Source organism: Patagioenas fasciata, chromosome 21 (assembly GCF_037038585.1).
Source record: "Patagioenas fasciata isolate bPatFas1 chromosome 21, bPatFas1.hap1, whole genome shotgun sequence".
NCBI lineage: Eukaryota > Metazoa > Chordata > Aves > Columbiformes > Columbidae > Patagioenas > Patagioenas fasciata.
Genome location: NC_092540.1, coordinates 1,572,057 through 1,591,521, shown reverse-complemented (window position 1 = coordinate 1,591,521; position 19,465 = coordinate 1,572,057). Strand labels below are relative to the sequence as shown.

The 19,465-nt window shown below is 67.9% G+C and overlaps 6 protein-coding genes and 1 non-coding gene across 9 annotated transcripts; 4 read left to right on the top strand and 3 right to left on the bottom strand.

The window, feature by feature from the left end:
* Window positions 1–206: 206 nt before the first annotated feature.
* Window positions 207–513, bottom strand: LOC136111035 (small Cajal body-specific RNA 2). Its single transcript, XR_010652704.1, has one exon. It is a non-coding gene; the product is annotated as a small Cajal body-specific RNA 2 (non-coding RNA).
* A 277-nt stretch (window positions 514–790) lies between these two features.
* On the bottom strand, window positions 791–2,605 carry TMEM167B (transmembrane protein 167B). Of its 2 annotated transcripts, none has more exons than XM_065854562.2 (3): window positions 2,533–2,605; window positions 2,062–2,193; window positions 791–1,420 (listed from the first exon to the last, which is right to left on the bottom strand). In XM_065854562.2, the coding sequence occupies exons 1-3, from the start codon at window positions 2,540–2,542 to the stop codon at window positions 1,338–1,340; spliced, it is 225 nt and encodes a 74-aa protein (XP_065710634.1). In that variant the 5' UTR covers window positions 2,543–2,605; the 3' UTR covers window positions 791–1,337. The 2 variants fall into 2 exon arrangements, with proteins under 2 accessions (XP_065710634.1, XP_071673732.1); XM_071817631.1 differs by having other exon boundaries at window positions 2,062–2,256; window positions 2,533–2,582.
* A 761-nt stretch (window positions 2,606–3,366) lies between these two features.
* On the top strand, window positions 3,367–4,956 carry LOC136110732 (protein FAM107B-like). Its single transcript, XM_065854337.1, has 5 exons — window positions 3,367–3,390; window positions 3,821–3,857; window positions 3,965–4,109; window positions 4,207–4,345; window positions 4,849–4,956. Exons 1-5 carry the CDS (start codon window positions 3,367–3,369, stop codon window positions 4,954–4,956), a joined length of 453 nt encoding a protein of 150 aa, XP_065710409.1.
* A 786-nt stretch (window positions 4,957–5,742) lies between these two features.
* On the top strand, window positions 5,743–6,858 carry GPR25 (G protein-coupled receptor 25). Its single transcript, XM_065854280.1, has one exon. The coding sequence runs from the start codon at window positions 5,743–5,745 to the stop codon at window positions 6,856–6,858; it is 1,116 nt and encodes a 371-aa protein (XP_065710352.1).
* Window positions 6,859–8,269: 1,411 nt separating this feature from the next.
* Window positions 8,270–13,706, top strand: INAVA (innate immunity activator). Of its 2 annotated transcripts, XM_065854626.2 has the most exons (9): window positions 8,270–8,315; window positions 8,924–8,983; window positions 9,449–9,573; window positions 9,652–9,771; window positions 10,273–10,504; window positions 11,508–11,561; window positions 11,641–12,013; window positions 12,574–13,144; window positions 13,329–13,706. In XM_065854626.2, exons 2-9 carry the CDS (start codon window positions 8,938–8,940, stop codon window positions 13,419–13,421), a joined length of 1,614 nt encoding a protein of 537 aa, XP_065710698.1. In that variant the 5' UTR covers window positions 8,270–8,315; window positions 8,924–8,937; the 3' UTR covers window positions 13,422–13,706. The 2 variants fall into 2 exon arrangements, with proteins under 2 accessions (XP_065710698.1, XP_065710697.1); XM_065854625.2 differs by lacking the exon at window positions 8,270–8,315 and having other exon boundaries at window positions 8,827–8,983.
* A 579-nt stretch (window positions 13,707–14,285) lies between these two features.
* On the top strand, window positions 14,286–16,666 carry SHISA4 (shisa family member 4). The gene is made up of 5 exons (XM_065854589.2): window positions 14,286–14,472; window positions 15,406–15,577; window positions 15,747–15,880; window positions 16,200–16,382; window positions 16,473–16,666. Exons 1-5 carry the CDS (start codon window positions 14,400–14,402, stop codon window positions 16,517–16,519), a joined length of 609 nt encoding a protein of 202 aa, XP_065710661.1. The 5' UTR covers window positions 14,286–14,399; the 3' UTR covers window positions 16,520–16,666.
* An 831-nt stretch (window positions 16,667–17,497) lies between these two features.
* LOC136110817 (uncharacterized) lies at window positions 17,498–19,322 on the bottom strand. The gene is made up of 2 exons (XM_065854474.2): window positions 18,676–19,322; window positions 17,498–18,206 (listed from the first exon to the last, which is right to left on the bottom strand). Exons 1-2 carry the CDS (start codon window positions 19,142–19,144, stop codon window positions 17,671–17,673), a joined length of 1,005 nt encoding a protein of 334 aa, XP_065710546.1. The 5' UTR covers window positions 19,145–19,322; the 3' UTR covers window positions 17,498–17,670.
* Between the last annotated feature and the right edge of the window lie 143 nt (window positions 19,323–19,465).

Sequence of the window (19,465 nt, the reverse complement as noted above, 5' to 3'; positions counted from 1 at the left end):
TGGCGGGGCCCCGTGCACGACCCGCACACGACCCGCACACGTTGCACGGAGCTCACACGGCCCCGTGCAAAGCCCTTGCACACCGCAGGGCCCTTGCAAAGCTCCCCCACGCTGCCGGCAGCTCGCAGGGGCCCTGCACGGAGCCGGGGCGGCGCGGAGCTCCCCCGGTGCAGGGCCGGGCTCGGGGCCGTGTCGGGGGCCAGGCGGCGGGTCAGAATCGCAGGGCGCTCAGCGGCCGCGGCCTCGCCTATCTGATCGACTCATCCCGCCCGCCGCCGGCCGCCGCACAGCGCCCGGGGGCTTCGCGGCGCCGCTTCTTCTCACCTCGGCCTGGCCCGGCCCGGCCGATCGAATAAGATCAACGTGTAGGGGGTGGGGGGAAATCAGGCCGCGCCTCGCACACCCGCCTTGCACACTCACACACACAGACCTCGCACACGCACTCGAGCTCTGCACACCCCTCGCACCAACACACTGACACCCACACACTCCCCCGCACGCCCGCGCAGCCACCACCACCGCACCCCGCCCGCCAGCGCCGCCGCGCCGCCTTTTATAGAGCGGCCACGCGGGGCACGATGGGAAGAGGCGGGGCAGGCCACGCCCCGCCGCAGCGCGCCCCCTGGCAGCGGGAGGACCCGCCCCGCGCACACACGTACACACATTAATAGACATAATACAGAATATACAGAATACACATCTATAATACACACGTCTATAACACACACACATCTATATACACGTATGGGTCAATTCTATAGATATACAGGACAGGAGCCACAGCCGCCCACAGGGGAACCCCCACTTTATTTACACATCATGGTGCAGCATTTACAAACACCAGGGGGGTACAAACCCCCCCAGCTCCAGGGGGGACACCCTCACTGGGCGACCCTGCACGCTCCCGGGGCAGCGAGGAAAGCCCCTGGTGAGGGGAGGCCCTGTCCGCCCCCGCCCCCCCAGATCCCCACGGCGGGAACTCGCTCTGACCCCCGCCAGGACACGGTGTTTGGCACCAGAAGGTCCCCAGGGGCACAGCCGGATCATCCCTGTCACCGGGGGGCTGCACATGTATCTCCCCACCCACTGAGCCCCTCGCACGCCCAGAAACTTCTTTTCGCACAGCTGAAGGGTCGTTGGTGCCACCCAGTGCTGTCCGGTGGCACCAAAGCTTCCCAGTGGCACCCAGTGTGGCCCAGCCCCGCCGAGGGGGACACGGTGGGTTCAGGTGGAGTGTTGGGCCATGGCAGGTCCCCAGGGCCACTGCAGGCGGGGTCCAGGCTGGTGGCAGGGCAGGTGGGGTCGGTACCGGGGTCTCTGGTGGTGTCCCCGCACGGTCACTTCACCACCAGGACGTAGAAAGCCATGAGGACGCAGGACACGGCCACAGCAACGTGCAGTCGGGTGCCGATGACAGCGGCTGTGGGGCCGGGGCAGAGCGGGGTGAGACCCCCATGTCCCCATCCTGGACTCTGTGTCTCCGTCTCATACCCTCATGTCCCCATCCCAGACTCCCATGTCCCCATCCTGGAACTCTGTGTCCCCATCCTGGACCCTTGTGCCCCTGTCCCAGTGCCCCGTGTTCCCACCCTGGAGCTCCATGTCTCCATCTCAGACCCCCACGTCTCCATCCATCCCAGACACTCATGTCCCCATTGCAGACCCTATGTTCCCATCGCGGACTCTGTGTCCCCATCGCGGACTCTGTGTCCCCATCGCAGACCCCGTGTCCCTATCCCGGACCCCTTGTCCCCATCCCGGACCCCGTGTCCCCATCGCGGACCCTGTGTCCCTATGCCGGACCCCGTGTTCCCATCGTGGACCCTGTGTCCCTATCCCGGACCCCGCGTCCCCATCCCAGACCCCGCGTCCCCACCCCGGACCCCGTGTCCCCATCGTGGACCCTGTGTCCCTATCCCGGACCCCGTGTCCCCATCCCAGACCCCGCGTCCCCACCCCGGACCCCGTGTCCCCATCGTGGACCCTGTGTCCCTATCCCGGACCCCGCGTCCCCATCCCAGACCCCGCGTCCCCACCCCGGACCCCGTGTCCCCATCTCACCCTTGTAGAAGACGCCCCAGACGCCGCGTTTCTCGGAGAGCAGCCAGGCCTTGAGCCGCGGCACCTTGCGCAGGTACGCGCAGGTGCAGACCAGCAGCAGCCCGAACACCAGCAGCCCGTCCAGCGAGTAAACTGCGGGGAGCCTCAGCGCGGGGCACGGGCAGCCCGGCACCCCCGGGGACACAGAGCCCCCAGCTCCCCCCAAGAGACCCAGAATCTCCCCTTCCCCCCCCCCAAAAAAAGGGACCCAAACCTCTCAGTTTTCCTCCAAGGGACACAAAACTTCCAGTTTCCCCCCTGAAGGGACCCAGACCCCCAGTTCCTCCCGCCCCCGCCACCGCTCAGACCTCCCGGCTGCTCCCCGTCCCAGGGACCCGTCGCTGAGTCCCCGGTGCCCCCGCCCGCCGGGCCGGTCCCGGCTCTCCCCGGGTGCCCCCGCCCGCCCCGGGCCGGTCCCGGTTCTCCGCTCACCGTTGGTCATGGCAGCGGCGGCGCCCACGGCGCTCCCGGCCCGGCCGCTCTGCGCATGCGCGGGGCCGCTCCCCCCCCCGCCGTGGCCAACGCGACACCGGAAGCCGCAGGCGCGGGCAGTCGCGTGCCGATGGCGCCAGGCGGGGCCAGCCGATGGGCGAACCGCCCAGGCGGGGAGGGCGAGCCCGCCGGCGAGAACAGGCAGCAGCAATCGAGCGCCTATGTAGGGGGCAACACCAGTATCGCCCAGTATCACCAGTGCACCCGGGCACCAGGAGCTCCCAGTGCACTCACTCCTGTGCACCCAGTCCCCATCCCAGTCCCCCAGTAACCCCCAGTCCTCCCAGTAACACTCCAGTGCACCCAGTCCCCATCCCAGTCCCCCAGCAACCCCCAAGTTCCCCAGTAACTCCCAGTCATCCCAGTCACCCCATAACCCTCCATTCTTTCAGAGCATCCAGTCCCCATCCCAGTTCCCGCGTCACCCAATAACCCGCAGTGCCCCCATTATCCCAGTCCCCCCAGAAACCCCCAGCCCCCCAGTAACCCCACAGCCCAGTAGATCCCAGTGGCCCCAGTGGGACCAGTTCCCCCGGCAGTGGCAGTGGGCACGGTGCCACCAGCCCTGCGCAGGACACGTGTCACAGTCCCCTCGGCCCTGTCAGGGCTAATCCCAGGGCTTAATGGCTTTTGCTGATCGGAGCGGGGCCACCGTCACTGTCACCGTCACCAGTGGAGCACACGGGTGATCAAACGGGCTCAGTGGAGCCACAACCCGGCCCATGTCCCTGCGTCCCCTCGGGCGTGGGGACAGGGACCACCAGCATCGGGGACATGGGGCTGTCGCAGAGCAGGAGGGTGAGTGGGGGCAGCTGGTGGGGGTGGCCAGGGGACAGGGACACCCCCAAGCCCTGGGCTGGGTCCTCCATCTCCTGTACTGGAGGACATGGGGGGACGACACAGGCTGCACTGGGATACATCCCCAGGCTGTCCCCATGCTGCCCCCAGCATCAGCCTGGAGACCCCTCACCATCCTTAGGTTCCAGAGTTAACGTGGAGAAAACCCATTCACCTCTCCCTCCCTTGCACCCACCCGCCAGAGCCAGGGGGAGGGACACGGGGGGTGCCTGTGGGTGACAGCCATGGGGGGACAGAGGTCCAGCCCCACAGACCCCCTGGCTGTGCCCCCTCCTGAAGGTGTCCCCTGCTGTGTCCCCAGCCCAGGCAGGACACGGAGCCAGCGACCTGCTGAGTCTCCCCGTGTGACCCCGCTCTTTGCCTTTGTCAGGGTGACAGCAACGCCCCGAGGAGCAGCGCGGTGCCGGGTGGGTGCTGGGGCGATGGGGACCCCAGGGGTGACAGGGACCCCAGGGGTGACGGGGACCCCACCCCATGGTGACACATCCCCCGCTGACCCCTGCCACCCCTGCAGAGGGTGACGGGGGCGATGTCCCCTCCCTGACCACGGCCACCGATGGCCACGGGGGCCTCATCCAGCCCAGGAAGTTGCCAAACCCGGTGCGGGAGTCCCGGAGCCACCGGGAGCTGCACCGGGAGCTGCTCTTCAGCCACAGCAGGTGTGTGGGGATGGGACCTGGGGGGGGACAGGACGGTCCCCAGCCAGGTGGCCAAGTGGGGGTGGCCTTGTCAACATCCGTCTGTCCGTCCGCACAGGGGGCTCCTGCCGCGGCACCGCGCAGAGCTCCCGCGGGTGCTGGAGAACCGGCGGCTGCGGCAGCTGGGGGAGGAGCTGCGGGGACCCCCCTCTGACCTGGAGCAGCAGCTGAGGAAACGCCACCAGAGGCTGGAGGAGGTTTGTGGCGTCCCTCTGTCCCCTGTCCATCCGCCCCAGCCCTCCTGCCTTAGCCTCATCATTCTCCATCCATCCATCCATCCATCCATCCATCCATCCACCCACCTGTTCATCCATCCATCCTATGATCATCCATCCATCCATCTGTTCATCCATCCATCTATTCATCCATCCATCCATCCATCCATCCATCCATCCATCCATCCATCCACCTACCTCTTCAGCTGTCCATCCTCTGATCCATCCATCCGTTCATCTGTTCATCCACCCACCCATCCATCCATTCATCCTTCTGTCCGTACATCCATCCATCCATCTGTTCGTCCATCTGGGGGGTGGCCAAGGGAGACTGTGTTGGAGCGATGGGTCAAGTGATGGTCGAGGGCGGCCAGGTCACTGGGCTGGGGTTGGTGGGACACCCAGGTCAGGAGATGCTGGGTCATGGGGACAGCCAAGGGGACCCGGGCAGGGACTCACGGCCGCCCCTCGGTTCCCCCCAGCAGCAGGAGCGGGGGGCAGCGGCGGGGCCGGACCCTCGCCCCGAGTTCCTCCTGGTGCGGGACGGCCTGAGGAAGATGAAGGCGGCGGAGGCGGCCGCCCGGCAGACGTGAGCAGGACCCAGCGCGGCAGAGCAGGGGCTGCTCCCTGGCCCCCCCGCAGTGCCACACCAGGGTCCCCCACCCCCGGCACGTCCCGGCGCTGGCACCGGCGCCCGGCACCGTCATTCTGGGAGAGCTCGTGGTCGGTGGTGGCTGCGGGTGATGCTGCCTCGGTGTCCCCAGAGCGGTGAGAACCAACGTGCCAGGGGCTGGAATGAGGTGGCAGCGCCGGGGCGGCACGGGGACACACAGGGATGTACGGGGACACGCGGGCAACGGTTGTACCCAACCTGCACCTGCTCTGGCTCGCTCTGGAAACAAAAAAACCCCTATAAAATAAAGGTTTTCATCTGTTCTTCTCAATGCAAATGTGACGGGGACAGGGATGGGGATGGCGGTTGGTGGCATCAGCGTGGGTGGACGCTGCGCGGTGGGGACAGAGGCTGCAGGGTGGGATGGTGGCCGGTAGCTCAGATCGGTGATGGTCCCACCAGCAGGTTGGTGTCACCCAAGGCCTTCAGCCATCACCCACCAGCGCGGAGCCTTCCTCAACCCCTCCATCTTCCTGTCCCCTCTCCTTTTTTGGGGGGTTCTTCCTTCTCGTTGTATTTTCTTTGTTGTTTTTCTGTTTCCAAAATTACACGTGCTTCCCCTCCTGCCCCTTCCACCCCACAGCCCCTGCCCCGTTGGGAAGGAAGTGCGAGACGATGTTTTTGAGCAGATTTCAGATCAACAACCCAACCGCCGGGCTGGGCGCCGAGCACCGCCCTGGGCACCGGGACGGCGCCTGGCCCCACCATGGCTCCCGAGGAGCTCATCACCTCGGCCGACTACGAGTACCCACCGGTGACCAGCGTGATGGAGAACCCGTGGGTGTCCTCCAGGGCAGAGCTCTTCTTCACCACCATCTTCATCCCCATCCTCTACTCTATCATCTTCCTCCTCGGCCTGGTGGGGAACCTCTTTGTCATCGTGTTGATGGCCAAGAAGAGCAGGGGCAAGAGGATGGTGGACACGTTCGTGCTGAACCTGGCGGTGGCCGATGTCGTGTTCGTCTGCACGTTGCCCTTCTGGGTGGCAGCGGGGGCGCAGGGCAACCGCTGGCTGCTCGGCGAAGGGCTCTGCAAGCTCAGCAGCTACATCATCGCTGTCAACCGCTGCTCCAGCATCCTCTTCCTCACCGCCCTCAGCGTGGAGCGCTACCTGGTCATCAGGAAGGTGCTGGACACCAAGGTGATGGGATCCCAGAGACACGTGCGTGTCACCTGCGGCGTCATCTGGGCAGTGTCCCTCCTCCTGGGCGCCCCCACCCTGCTGTACCGGCGGCTGGACGGGGACGACTGCTGGGATGAAGATGGAGAGGACTTCAGCCTGGCCATGGTCTTCCTCACCTTCCTTCTGCCTTTGGGGGTCATCTCCTTCTGCTACTGCTCCATCTACTGCCGGCTCCAGCGCCACGTCCGCCTGGGCAGGGGTGTCCGGCGGTCCCACCGCGCCATCGTCACCATCGTCACCGCCTTCCTCTGCTCCTGGCTGCCCCTCAACGCCTGCAAGGTGCTGCTCTTCTTCCTCGCCAAGGGGATGCTGGTCCTGTCCCAGGGCCAGGAGGTGGCCCTGAGGTGGCTGGTGGCCACCAGCACCTGCCTGGCATTCGTCAACAGCTGCGTCAACCCCCTCGTCTATGCCCTGATGGACGGACGCTGCCGGCCCCGATGTCCCCTTGGTCCCCGTGCACTGGGGACAGGTCCCGGAGCAACCGCCCCCTCCTCCACCAGCGACTCCAGCCTCCTCTTCGGCGTCTGGACCCGCTCCCGGTGCAGGACCCGGCACCAGCCGGCACCATGGGGCTCCCCGCTGAGTCCCCTCCCCTCGTCCCCAGGTGCCACCGCTGTCCCCCTCGGTCCCCAGCTGTGACACCGGTGCGATCCCCCAGGGATCTGCCCCCTGGGATGCTCTGCGTGCAGGGCAGCTTCGGTAACAGGAACCTGGTTTTAATCCCAATTAATACAAATTTAGCCTTATTGCTAATGATACCTTTCAGTCTTTGAGCTGTTTTTACCACTCAAATCCTGGGGGGACTTGGGGACATCGGGAAGTCGCGGGTGGAGGGGACGGTGCTGGGGAGTTCGTGGAGGTGCTGGGCAGTGCTGCTGCCTGCACTGCTGCCTGTGTCTTCTTGGGGTTGGCTTTGCTGCCCGCACCCTGCCTACACCCCTGGCCTGGACCCTGCCCGCACCCTACCCGCACCCTGCCCGCAGGCTGCCTGCACCCTGCCTGCACCCTGCCTGCACCCCTGGCCTGCGCCTGCCCTGTTTGCAGCTCTTCCTGCCTGCACCCCTGCCTGCATTTCCCCACCTGCACCGCTTGCTGTTCTTCTCCTGCCTGCAGCCTCTCCCTGCACCTCTCCTGCCCGCACCCTGCCCTCCCGTCCCCGTGGCCATGGGACTGTCCCGTGGCGCTGAGCCGCACTTTCCACCGCCTGCCCCACGCTGGCAGCGCAGGATGTGGCCGACTCGCCCGCGCCAGCCGCTCTGATTCATCTCACGCCTCAGTGGCGGCCACGGCAGCGCTGTTCCCACGGCCTGGCACTGCCCCGGCACTGCCCCGGCACAGCTCTGACGCTGCCCGGCACTGCTCAGCTCCCGGCGTATCCCTGCTCCGGGAAAGGGCCGGTGGTGGCAGCACCAGGGCGCCACTGCCAGGCTCAGGTCCCCACCTGCTGCCGGCGTTTTGGGGATGCCAGCCCCTGGGGGACCCCCCAGCCGTGGCGGGGATGGGGACATTGTCCCTGCACCTGCCCTGCGCCTGCGCAGCTCTGCGGATGGAGCCTCCACCAGCACCATGCCATGGTGTGCCAGGCTGTGCCAGGCTGTGCTGGGCTGTGCCGGGCTGTGCCAGGCTGTGCCGTGCCGTGCTGCACCGTATCATGCTCCACCATACCACAGGGTGCCAGACAGTGTGAAGTTGTACCATGTTGTGCCATACTGAGATGTGCCATGCCACACCATACTACCACACCGTAACATGCCATACCATACTGTACCATACCATACCACACCATACCATGCCACACAGTGCCCTACCATGTCGTATTGTTCCATGTCATATCATGCCATACTGCGCCATACTGTACTGTATTGTGCCATATCACACCACACCGTCCTGTGCCATACTCTGCCACCCTTCTCCACTGCACCGCACCCGTCCCCCCGTGCCGTGCGGAGCCCCCGGGCCGCCTGTGCCGCCGTGGCCGCGGCGGGCGGGGGCCGCGGTGGGGAAGGTGTTGCTCACCCGCTCCTCCCTCCGCCTCAAGTCAGGACTCGTCCCCGTGTCCCGGCGCAGCAGAGCCGGCAGCGGCGGTGAGCGCCCAGGTAAGGGATCGCCCCCGCCCGCCGCGGACCCCAGCCCTCCCTCCCCGGCCTCAGTTTCCCCAAACCGCTCCATCTCCCCCCGGGGGAAACTGAGGCACGGCGGGGGGGATAGCGATGCAAACCAGGGGCTGAGAACCCCCTCTGCCCCACTAACACCCATTCGCTGCCCCAACACCAAGAGCAGGGGGGTGTTGGGGTACCGGGGGAGCCACTTTCCCAGGGCCAGTAGCCCCCTCAACACAGGAGCCACCTCCAGCCCAGTGGAAGGGAAATCAAAACTGGGAGAGGCTCCCAGCGAAACCGGCCAGGGCGGGAGCGAGGCCCCCCCGCCGCACCCCGACCACCTTTGCCCCCGGGATGGGTCTCGTCCTGGCAACCCCGGCCGCCACACACGTGTTTGCACACCTTTGTTTATCGTAGGACCTACAAGAAGGCAGGCAGAGCAAACACGGCCTCGCCTTCCTCCCCCTCTCCGCCATCGCCGGAGCTGGCGGCCGGGAGGGCCGGGGCAATGCTGAGGGCTGGGGGCGGTGCGGGGAGGGGTGCACCCATGGGTGCCCCCTGGGGGGTGGCGTGGGGACACGGCATCTCCACACTGTCGCCCGTAGGGTCCCGGCCCGGCATGGGGGAGGCGAGTGACACGGACAGCGGGATCATGCTGCACTCGGGTGAGCGCTGGAGGGGGTGTTTGGGGGGGGGGGAAGGTCTCGGGGTGCCCCCATCCCACACATCCCCTTATAGACGTGGCCCCCCAGCTGAGAACTGGGCACTTCGGTGCATGGGAACACACAAAAGCTCCGGGGGGGGGGAAGTGGGAAAGTGGAAATGGGGGTTTCCCCAGTTTCGGGGGGGGCACCCAAGCGTGGGGGGGCCAGACCGGCTTTGACTCAGTCGCGTTTCGCTCAGGGGTGGCTGAGTCAGGGCGAAACCTGCCCCGTGTCCCCCCCCGTGCTGGGAAATCACGGCTGCCCGGGGGAGCCCGAGCACCCGTGGGTGCTGCTGGGGGGGACGCAGGGGGGCTCACGGCTGCGGTTTTTGGGAAACCGAGGCAGGGAGGCTAGGGGAGCGGTGGGGAGGTCTGGGTGCATTCAACAGGTGTCCCTCTGTCCGTCCGTCCGTCCGTGTGTCCCCAGGCCCCGACAGCCCGGTGTCCCCGCTGAAGGAGCGGGCGCAGGCAGGGCGCAGGCAGCAGCAGGCGCTGGAGATGCGGCTGGAGAGCTGCGTGCAGGAGCTGCGGCGGCTCTGCCTGCGCGAGGCGGTGAGCGGGACGGGGGACACCCTGCCGGCCCCCCACCCCGCCCTGGCAGCGGCTCAGTGTCCCCTGTGCCGTCCCCAGGAGCTGACGGGGACGCTGCCCCGCGAGTACCCCCTGAAAGAGGGTGAGAAGCCCCCCAAGGTCCGGCGCAGGATCGGTGCCGCCTTCAAGCTGGATGAGACCCTCGTCCTGCGCGGGGCGGTGAGGGGGTCCATGGGGTGCCAGCGGGGTGCGGGGTCCCTGGGGTGGGTGGTGGGGACCCTTCTCCATCCCATACCATCCCATCCCATCCCATCCCATCCCATCCCATCCCATCCCATCCCATCCCATCCCATCCCATCATCTCTGTCCCCATTCCCATTCTTATCCCCAGCCCCCTCGCCATCCCCATAGCCCTCCCCATCCTGTCTCATCTTCAGCCCCATCCCCATCCCCATCCCCATCCCCATCCCCATCCCCATCCCCATCCCCATCCCCATCCCCATCCCCATCCCCATCCCCTCTACCTATCCCCATTCCCACCTCCATGCTCATCTTCATCCTCCTGTCCCCATACCCCTCCCATCCCAGATGTCCAAGCGTCACTCAGAGATGTCACCATCCCATGGGCAAAATTCCTATTCCCCCTGGTTATGCCAAACATTTATTAGCGCGCGGGTGTGGCAGGGGGCGGGATGCCAAGCGTGTCCCCTCCATCCCCAGGACCCGTTGAGCGCCCTGGAGCGGGACCTGGCGCTGCAGCTGCAGATCGCCAAGGCCGCCCGGCGCCTGTGCCGCGAGGAGAACATCAGCAAGGGGCTGCGGAAGCGACGGCTCACGGCCGCGCGCCGTGAGGAGCAGAAGCTGAAGGACCTGGAGAACGTCCTCAACCGGCAACGGCTCCTGGCCGGCCGACGACCACTGTCCGCCGGCGCTGGGACCAGCGCCACCGAGGGTGAGCCCCCCGTGTGTCCCACTGTGTCCCCCGGCGGGTGGTGGATCGCTTGGGGGATGCTGGAGGTTGGGGGAGGTGGAAATGGGGGCAGGTTGATTGGGTGTCCCTGGTGAATGCACCATCCCCTGGGAACACACCCCGCTGGGTGCCCCCCAGTCCACCATCCCCACTGGATGCACCGCAGTCTCCCATCCATGGTGACTGCAGCCCCCTGGATCCACCCAATGCACCCCCCCACTCCAGTGCATGCACCCCGATTTCCCATCTTCTGTGAATGCACCCTCCGTGTGACCCCTAAAACACCATCCCTGGTGCATACACCCCAATATGCTCTCCCTGATGGATGCACCCTGGTGAATGCAGCCCAATACTTCATCCCTGCTGAATGCAGCCTCAGGAGTGCACCCCGATATGTGATCCGCAGTCAATGCACCCCAATACTTCACCCCTGCTGACTGCACCCCAATACACCATCCCTGACGACTGCACCCACCAAATGCACCCCAAGACTTCATCCCCCGTGCCTGCAGCCCATGACTCCCCCTAGTCCGCCCTCCCCAGGGGTTGTACCCCAACGGGTGCCAGGATTTGGCCCGGCTGCCGTGTCCCCGCCGCGGCCGCACCGTCCAAGCGGGTCCCCGCTCGCCCCCGCATGTTCCTCGGCTCCTCCCCCGCCGCCCCGCGGTGCTCCCGCGTCCGTCACCTCCCGTGCACCAGTGACACGGTGGCGGCGGCTCCATCCCTGCCGGTGCCCCCAGTCCTGCCCAGCACCCTCCTCCCGCCCGGCCGGGCAGGCTGGGAGCTGCCCGCAGCAAAGCCGGCGCAGGGCTCGGCAGAGCCGGCCCGGCCGGTGCCGCCACCGCGGCGGAGCGTGTCGGGACAGGCGGCGGGAGCGGGGAGCGGAGCCCCGCGGGGACGCGCTGGGTGGCGGCGGGTGCCGTGGGAGAGGTTTGGCAGCCGGTGGTGGCAGCGGCCCCGCTCTCAGCCGTCCCCGTCCCCGCAGAGCTCAGCACCTCCGACGAGAGTTCCCTGTCGGACGCCGTCCTGCTGGAGGAGGGTAAGGGGACAGAGGGGACAGGGCGGGGACAGCGTCCCCCGTGTGTGCTCTCCATCCCAACCCTCTGTCTCTCCCGCAGAGGAGACGCAGCCACCAGGACATCCCACCCCCAAGGACCCCACCGAGGCGGAGGGGTCGGGGTCCTCCCCAGCCCCCCCCAGCCCGTGGCAGGAGACCAGCCTCGACAGACCCTACGAAAAGGGCAAAAAACCCAGCGTGGACCCGGCGGATGGAGAAACCTGGGGCTCCCGGTGCTACCCCAGGTCCCCGCCGGTCACCCCTGCTGCCCCCGGCAGCCCCAGCCGCGCAGCCTCACCAATGCCCAGGGCAGGGGACGTCCCTCCCTACCGCTTCGTCCCCATCAGGACCCTGGTGCTGTGCCGGCAGGCGGGCTCCAGTGCTCCCAGCACCCCCGAGCCATCAGGCCGGCGAGGACAGGCCCAGTCCCTGAGGTATGTCCTGTGCATGGGGAGGGGGGACAAGGGCTTCTGCGAGGGTGGATGTAGACAGCCCTGTGGGGAGGAGGATGGAGACAACCCTTTGGAGATGATGGAGACAACCCCATGGGGAGGGGGATGGAGAGAATCCTGTGGGGAGGATGGATATAGAACAATAGGGTGGATGGAGCTAATCTCATGAAGATAATGGAGCTAAACCCACAGGGAGGAGGTTGGAGGTGATCCCATGGGGTTGATGGAGCTAAACCCATAGGGAAGAGGTTGGACACAAAGCCATGGGGAGGAAGATGGAACTAATCCCATGGGGGGAGGTTGGAGGTAACCCCAAGGGGAGGATGGAGCTAAAGCCACGGGGAGGATGAAGACAACCTTATGGAGAGGTTGGAGATAACCCTATGGGGAGGATGGACATAAATCCCTTGGGGAGGAGCATGGAGATAACCCAATGGATACAACGGACCTAACGCCACGGGGTGCATGGAGTTGACCCCGTGTGGGGAGGATGGAGATCCTCCGGGGAAGGGCCCGTGCTCAGGCGCAGGCCCTGCCCGCAGGGTGGAGGCGTGCTGGCCGCCGGCCGAGCCGCGGGGCCGCAGTGCCGTTCCCCGCCGGCGTCCCACCTACTACACGGTGACGGTGCCCACCTCCTGCGTCCCGACCCCCGCGCACCACTCTGGCTCCGACGACAGCATCTCCGACCTCTCCAGCGTCTCCCACGCCACCTCCCCGGGCAGCAGCAGCCCCGACGTCTCCTTCCCGCGCCCCCCACTCCCACCGCTCCTCGCCGAACCTGGTTATTACCCCCGGGGTGCCCACCGCTTCCTGCCGCCCACTAGCGCCCCAGCTTTCCTCTACGAGCAGGATCTGGCCCCGTTACGCTACCAGCGCCTGGTGCCCTCGCACAGCCGCATCGTGCGCACCCCCTCGCTCAAGGACTACGCGCCAGCGGCGGGGCGGGGGCTCTCCAAAGCAGCCGTGACCGAGGAGCTCAAGTCGTGGCACCAGCGCGCCCGGCTGCGGGGGGCCCGTCCCCACTCCCTCGACCGGCAAGGAGCCTTTCGGGGACCCTGCGGTGGGACCATCAGGGACGTGCCCATCAGCTGTGGAGTCCTGCCGCGCGCTCAGGTAGGGCACAGAGGCTGCTAGCACAGGGATGGAAGTGGGGATGTGCGGAGTGGGGCGCATGCCATGCAAGTGGGGACCCGTAGCTGCGCCCCTGCAAACACCCCCACCCAGGGATGTGCACCCCGGGGTGCTGCCCCAGTGTGGGGCGCGGTGCCCACACCCACGGGCTCCTTCTCCCACGCAGGTGCCCCCGATCCACGTCCTGCGGCGCTCCGCGGACGGCGTGCCCGTGCAGGTCTACGTGCCTGAGAACGGCGAGATCGTCACACAAGTGTAAGCGTGGACCCCCCCCCACAGGCGGGGGGGCACAGCCTGGCTGGCCCAGGGACAGCGGGGACAGGGACGTCCCACACCCCCCTATCCTGGCGTGGGGACACAGGCGGGAGGCGCAGCCGCCCCCCCAGCACCCCTGGGGTCCGCGGGGCTGGGACTGGGTGGCTGGGGCTGGTCCCCCGCCATGTCCCCTCACTGTCACCGTGACCCCAATGCTGATGGTGTCACCGCGATCCTCGATTCGGGGCTTCGGTCTCTAATAAACATCGTCATTGGGGTGTGCTTGTCCTTGCCAGACCTTAGGAATGCGTCACCTCTGTCCCCAACTCTGTCCCCTGCCAGCGAGCCCTTGGCCCGGCCGGGATGCGGTGCTGGGGGCGGGAAGGAGTGGAGGGAAAGTCTTGGGGTGCAGGGGGTGGGGAAATAAGGGGTGCCGGGGAGGGGAAGGGCAGTAACGGGGCGCGGGGGAGGGCACTGCCGGGGGGGCCGGGCTGCGATCCGACCTCCGGAGCCGCCCCGGAGCAGCCCTGCCCGGCCGTGCCCGCGCCCGCGGGGCCGGTGGGGGCGGACGGGGGCCGGTGGCTGCGGCGGGAGGTCCCGCCGCGGGGGGGCACCGGGCAGCGACCGAGCGCCGGCGGGCTGCGGCGTCACTGCGGGCCTGCGCCGGGCTGCACCGGCACCGGGGGACATCGGCACCGGGAGCGGCACCGACCTTCCACGGCATCGCGGCACCGGGAGCGGCACCGACTTTTTACCGGCATCGCAGCACCGCGAGCGGCACCGGGCTCCCACCGGCAGCAGCCCCGCGGCACCGGCACCGGGGGTCGTCCGGGCTCCCAGCGACCCCGCAGCACCGGCCACAGCCCCGCCGTCCCGGGCCCGCCCCGCGGCCGCTGCCGCACCGCAACCGCAACCGCCGCCCCCAGCCCGGCCCCCCCGGCCCCGGGCAGCGCTGAGCGGGGGCACCGGGCCCGGCCCCGGGATGGGGCCCGGCGGCGGCGGCACCGGGTGGCCCCTGGCCGGGACCGTGCTGGTGGCCGTGGCCACCTCGCTGGGTAAGAGACACGGGGGGTGCCGGGGCGGTTGCGGGGGGAGGGCGGTGCCACCCTGCGATGGCTCCCGGTGCCACCGGCTGTGACCGTGACCCTTTGCATGGAGGCTGCTTGCACCGATGTGTCCCACTGGGCGCTGCCCCCAACACACTGCACCCATCTGCCACTTTTGGGGTGCCCCCAAGAGCCGGTTGCCCCCTGGAGCAGCGTGCAGGGAGCCGGGATACCCAGTCCTAGGGATTTGGGTGCTTCCCACGCATGCGGCCATGCCTCAGTTTCCCCACTTGGCTCTGAGTTGCTCTGGTCCCTCTGGGCTGTGAGTGACCCCCATATGAGATCCCCGAAGCCTCTTGGAGCGAGTGGGGAGCGAGCTGGAAGCCCTGGGGGAAGGAGCCCAACCCCGGTGCCTTCCCGGCTGCTGTCCCGGCGCCTCCAGCCGCCCCCGAGGCCTCGTCGCGGGGCTATTTCTGGGAGCGCAGGTGGCTCTGGCCAGAAATAGAGCCGGGAGGCGCCGCTGGAGCAGCCGGGCGGGGAGGAGGCCTGGGGGGGGCTGGGGGATGGGTATGATGGAGCAGGATCCGCAAGGATGTGGGGCAGGATGCAGTGGGGTTGGGGAGGGAGACATGGGGCAGGATGGAGCAAGATCCAGGGGGATGTGGGGTAGGATGGAGTGGGGTACAAAGGACAGGACCGAGTAGGGTATGGAGGAATGTGGGGCAGGATGGACCAGGGGGCAGGGGAGGACATGGGGCAGGATACAGGGGGATGTGGTGGCAGAGGGGCATGGGGGGACACAGGGCAGGGTGCAGCGGGGTACGAGACAGCGTTTGGGGAATGGAGGATGTGGCCGGTGCTGGCACGGCTGGGGATGGTGCTGGCTGGGCTGGCGGTGCCCCAGGTGCCCCCAGGTGCCCCGGTGACGGTGGCTGTCCCCAGTGGCGGGGGGCGAGGACTGCCTGTGGTACGTGGACAAGAACGGGTCCTGGCACTCCGGCTTCGACTGCGAGTTCTACACCTTCTGCTGCGGCACGTGCCACCAGCGCTACTGCTGCCGCGACCCCCTGCGCCTCATCACCGAGCGCCAGCAGCGCCACTGCCTCGCCTTCAGGTGCCGGGACCTGGGTGCTGAGCTGCAGACATGGGTGCTGGGTGCTTGCTTTTGGGTATTGGGCCCTGGGGATTGGATACTGGGTGCTGGTGCTGGGTGCTGGGCACTGGCTCTGGGCAGCCCCCACTCCCCCATGTCCCCATGGTGACATCCCTGGCGGGTCCCACAGCCCCAAGACCATCGCGGGCATCGCCTCGGCCGTGGTGCTCTTCATCGCCATCGTCACCACCATCGTCTGCTGCTTCATGTGCTCCTGCTGCTACCTGTACCAGCGCCGGCAGCACCTGCGCACCCCCCTGCAAGGTGGGGGAGCTCCGGAGGGGTCTGCGGGGATGGGAGGATACGGGCGCTGGGGTGCAGGAGGGGTCCTGTAGGAACAGGGTGGGGGGAACTGGGGTGCAATGTGGGGTCCTGGAGGGATGTAGAGGGGCATTGGGGTGAGGGGGTGGCTGCTGGGTTCAGGATTTGGGTGCTGGGGAGGGCACTGTGGTGGTGCTGCTGAGATCACCCCAGTGCCCACTGCTGCCCCCCGCCAAGGGCCATGGACACCCCCGGGCACTGCCGGGCTGTGTCCCCATCCCCATCCCCAGGTGCCGCAGCCCCCTCTCCGTCTCTCCCACAGGCCCAGAGATCCCGCTGTCCAGCTACCCCCCCGCGGCCCCCATGGCCCCCTTCCCCGTGGACCCCAAAGCCGGCCCTGCACCCCCCCAGCCCGGCTTCACCCCCATGGCCATGTACCCACCGTCTGCCCCCGCCGCCCAGTACCCACTGTACCCCTCCGGCCCCCCTGTCTACAATCCCACAGGTGAGCACTGGGGGGGACGGACACCCCCCTGTTCCCAAGGGGGGCACAGAGGCCTCGCTGGGGGCTGACACCCCCTCTCGCCCCCTGCAGCGCCTCCGCCCTATGTCCCAGCGCAGCCCAGCTACCCCGGAGCCTGAGCCCCCGTGGGGACCCCGGCATCCCCCTCCTGCTGCCGGCCAGCACAGCCGGGCTGGGGCTCTTGGGGACCTTGGGGGCCCCGGTCGCCCCGCCGCGGGGCCAGGAGGGTGCTCCGGTTGTGGCCGGATTGGGCCCTTCCCGGCCGTCCCCGGTGACCCCGCGCCAGCAGCACAGGGCGGCTCTTGTCCCACACACTGGGCCCTTTGTGGTGCCTCTGCCCCAGGCACCCATGGGGGGGACACCCGGGGGTCCCCCGAGGGCCGTGCATGGCTGCACCCCTGCACTCCCACATCCGGATTTGGCCTCCCCGGGGCTGGCATTAAACCAGGTCTTGCGCCCCACACTTGGTGTCGTCTCAGTGGCTCCACGCCGGGGGGCAGAGCCCCACACCCCTCCCTGGGGAGCCATAAGAGGGGGGACACGACTTTTCTCCACTCCCGTTCTGCTCCTGGGCCTTCTCCATCCAAAAATGGGGTTGGGATGGATAATCCCCACCAGTGAGCCAGCCCGGGAGCGCTGTTGCCCACCCAGCCCCACTGCTCAAAATTGGGGTGTGAAACCATCACTAGTGGCATTTTGGGGCAGAAAGTAGCAGATTCAGTCCTGGGATGGGGGCTGTGGGTGCAGGACAGATGCCTCCACCCACCCCACCCCGGTCCCGAATCACTGGAGCTGGGACCCGACTCCCTTTGAAGCCGCTGGTGAAGAATGGGTGCCCGGGGGCGTGATTCACCCCGGCTATTTGGCTGCTCCCGGGGTGATTCATTCCCCCTCGGCACCATTACCAGGAGGGGGGGTCCAGGAGGTGGTGGGGGGGTCAGCCACCGGTTAAATTTGGGATCGCCATCGCCGAGTTCATCACTCCCGGAAAGTGAAGTTACACAGACCCCCCTGGGGGCAAATTGCTGCCACATCTCCCAAGGGACCACCCGGTCCCAGCATCCCGCTGCCCCTAAAAACCCCACAACGAGCCCGGGGAGGGGGAGCTGGGGGGGGCAGCTCTGAGTTTTATTTAAGTGGGTTGGAGGGGAAAAAATAATAATAATAAAAATAATAAAAGAAGCAAGCCGGGCACTGGGGGGGGCACGGAAAACCCGTCCCCAGGGTGGTCCCCGGCGGCCGTGGGCGCACACAGCCAGCTGCGTGGGGCTCAGGGCTTGGGGACCACCTGTCCCCGGAGGTAGAGGTCACGGATTTCGGCCAGGCTGCGGCTCAGGCCGCCCAGCGCCTGCGCGATGCCGCGCAGGATGGAGCTGGTCTCCCGGCGGCTCTCGGCGTATTCCCGGCGGAACGCCCGCATCTCCTGCACCAGCCGCTCGTTGGACTGCACGACGCGTTTCTCGGCCGCGGTGAGCTGGGCGCAGTCGGCCGCCCCATCCGCCAGCCCCGTTGTCCCGGCGGGTCCCGCTTCGCCCGCGCTGCAGTTATTGAGATGCTCGGCTTCTTGCTCAAAGAGGATGCTCGGGAAATCGGAGCCCAATGGCTCCTGCTGCCCGCCCAGGTCACCGAGGGAGAGTTCGGGGGGCGCAGGGCAGGGGGGGCTCCGGCTCCAGCCCTCGCCCAGCTCGCCAGTGCGGGGCAGCCGGCGCTCAGTGCCGCGGCTGGGGACGCTGTCAGTGGCCGGGCCGTGGAAAGGCTCAGTCTTCACCTCCACCGGCTCCTCCTTCACTGGCTCCTCCTTGACGCCTGCGGGACGGACAGAGAGCGCGGGGCAGCTGGCAGGACCCCCCGACTCCCCACGGACCAAGCGACCCGATCCCTCTCTACCTCTGCATCCTCTGTCCCCATCTCTCTGTCCCTGGGACTCCCATGTCCTCTCCTGGTCCCACCTGTACTTACATGTCCCAATAGACCCGTGTCCCTCATCATGGTTCAGCCCCATCCCACGTCCCTTGTCCCTCTCCTGGTCCCAGTACTCCCATGTCCCTGTCCTGAACATGGTCACCCACGTCCTGCATGGTCCCAGCACCCTGTGTCCCTGTCCTGGTCCCCACATGTCCCCGTCCTAGTCCCAGTAACCCCCATTTCCCTGTCGTGGTCCCCATGTCCCTGTCCTGGTCCCCATGTCCCTGTCCCCCGTGCCCATGTCCCGGTCCCTCGCATCCTGTCCCATTCGCCCGTGTCCGTGTCCCCCCGCCCCGCTCCGCGCACCCACCGTGCGGCGCCACCCCCTCGACGCTGAGGAGCGGCGGTTCGATCCCGGCGGCGCCTCGCGGTCCCCAACCGGGCGCGGGCCCGGGGCCGAGCTCCGGCGGGCCCGGCCCGGATCCGTTCCCGTTCCCGTTGCCGTTGCCGGTGCCGGCTCGGCCGGCGGCTCGAACGGCGGGTCCCTGCCTCTCCTGCCGGTGCCGGGTGATCTTATCGTTAGCCCGGCGGCGCAGCCCCCGCCAGCGGTTCTTCACCTCGCCGATGTCGCGCTGGTTGCGCCCGGCGGCGTTGATCTTGTTGGTGATGCGCCACCAGATCTTCTGCTTCTCGTAGGCGTTGACGGTGCTGGCGGCGGCGCCGAAGAGCAGCTGCTCGTACTTGAGCACTTCGCTCATCAGGATGTCGATCTCCTGCAGCGTGAAGTTCGGCTTCCGCTTCAGCAGCCCCCGCCGCGCCCCGCCGCCGCCCGCCGCCATGCTCGCCGCCGCCTCATGGCGCCGCCCCGCCGCCCATGGCCCCGCCGCCCACGGCCCCGCCGCCGCCGCCGCGCCTTTTGTCTTGCGCCGTCTCGCCGATACCGAGCGCTCCGCCGAACGGAGCGGAGCGGGGCCCGGCGGCACCGCGCCCCCTGCCGGCTGCCGCCGGCCGCGGCAGCTCCGGTACGGTTCCGGTACCGCCCCCTGCCGGGAGACACCGGCCCGGTTCGTCTTGGCGCCCCCTGCAGGGCCCCGCCGGCCATTGCCGCCCCCCTTCCCCCCCGCATCCCTCCCCGGTTCACTCCGGTAGCGCGACCCCTG

What these genes read in the sequence shown, in the direction of transcription:
- TMEM167B (XM_071817631.1), bottom strand. An exon ending in CTGGGGCGTCTTCTACAAGG is followed by an intron (nt 1,421 to 2,061) that starts GTGAGATGGGGA and finishes CCGGCCCCACAG; the next exon opens with CCGCTGTCATCGGCACCCGA.
- LOC136110732 (XM_065854337.1), top strand. Translation starts at nt 3,367, where the DNA reads ATGGGGCTGTCGCAGAGCAGGAGG. An exon ending in GGCTGTCGCAGAGCAGGAGG is followed by an intron (nt 3,391 to 3,820) that starts GTGAGTGGGGGC and finishes TGCCTTTGTCAG; the next exon opens with GGTGACAGCAACGCCCCGAG. An exon ending in GCCACCAGAGGCTGGAGGAG is followed by an intron (nt 4,346 to 4,848) that starts GTTTGTGGCGTC and finishes TCCCCCCAGCAG; the next exon opens with CAGGAGCGGGGGGCAGCGGC.
- GPR25 (XM_065854280.1), top strand. Translation starts at nt 5,743, where the DNA reads ATGGCTCCCGAGGAGCTCATCACCTCGGCCGACTACGAGTACCCACCG.
- INAVA (XM_065854625.2), top strand. Translation starts at nt 8,827, where the DNA reads ATGCTGAGGGCTGGGGGCGGTGCGGGGAGGGGTGCACCCATGGGTGCC. An exon ending in CGGGATCATGCTGCACTCGG is followed by an intron (nt 8,984 to 9,448) that starts GTGAGCGCTGGA and finishes GTGTGTCCCCAG; the next exon opens with GCCCCGACAGCCCGGTGTCC. An exon ending in GGACAGGCCCAGTCCCTGAG is followed by an intron (nt 12,014 to 12,573) that starts GTATGTCCTGTG and finishes CCCTGCCCGCAG; the next exon opens with GGTGGAGGCGTGCTGGCCGC.
- SHISA4 (XM_065854589.2), top strand. Translation starts at nt 14,400, where the DNA reads ATGGGGCCCGGCGGCGGCGGCACCGGGTGGCCCCTGGCCGGGACCGTG. An exon ending in CCTGCGCACCCCCCTGCAAG is followed by an intron (nt 15,881 to 16,199) that starts GTGGGGGAGCTC and finishes TCTCTCCCACAG; the next exon opens with GCCCAGAGATCCCGCTGTCC. An exon ending in CCCTGTCTACAATCCCACAG is followed by an intron (nt 16,383 to 16,472) that starts GTGAGCACTGGG and finishes CGCCCCCTGCAG; the next exon opens with CGCCTCCGCCCTATGTCCCA.
- LOC136110817 (XM_065854474.2), bottom strand. Translation starts at nt 19,144, where the DNA reads ATGGCGGCGGGCGGCGGCGGGGCGCGGCGGGGGCTGCTGAAGCGGAAG. An exon ending in CGAGGGGGTGGCGCCGCACG is followed by an intron (nt 18,207 to 18,675) that starts GTGGGTGCGCGG and finishes TCCGTCCCGCAG; the next exon opens with GCGTCAAGGAGGAGCCAGTG.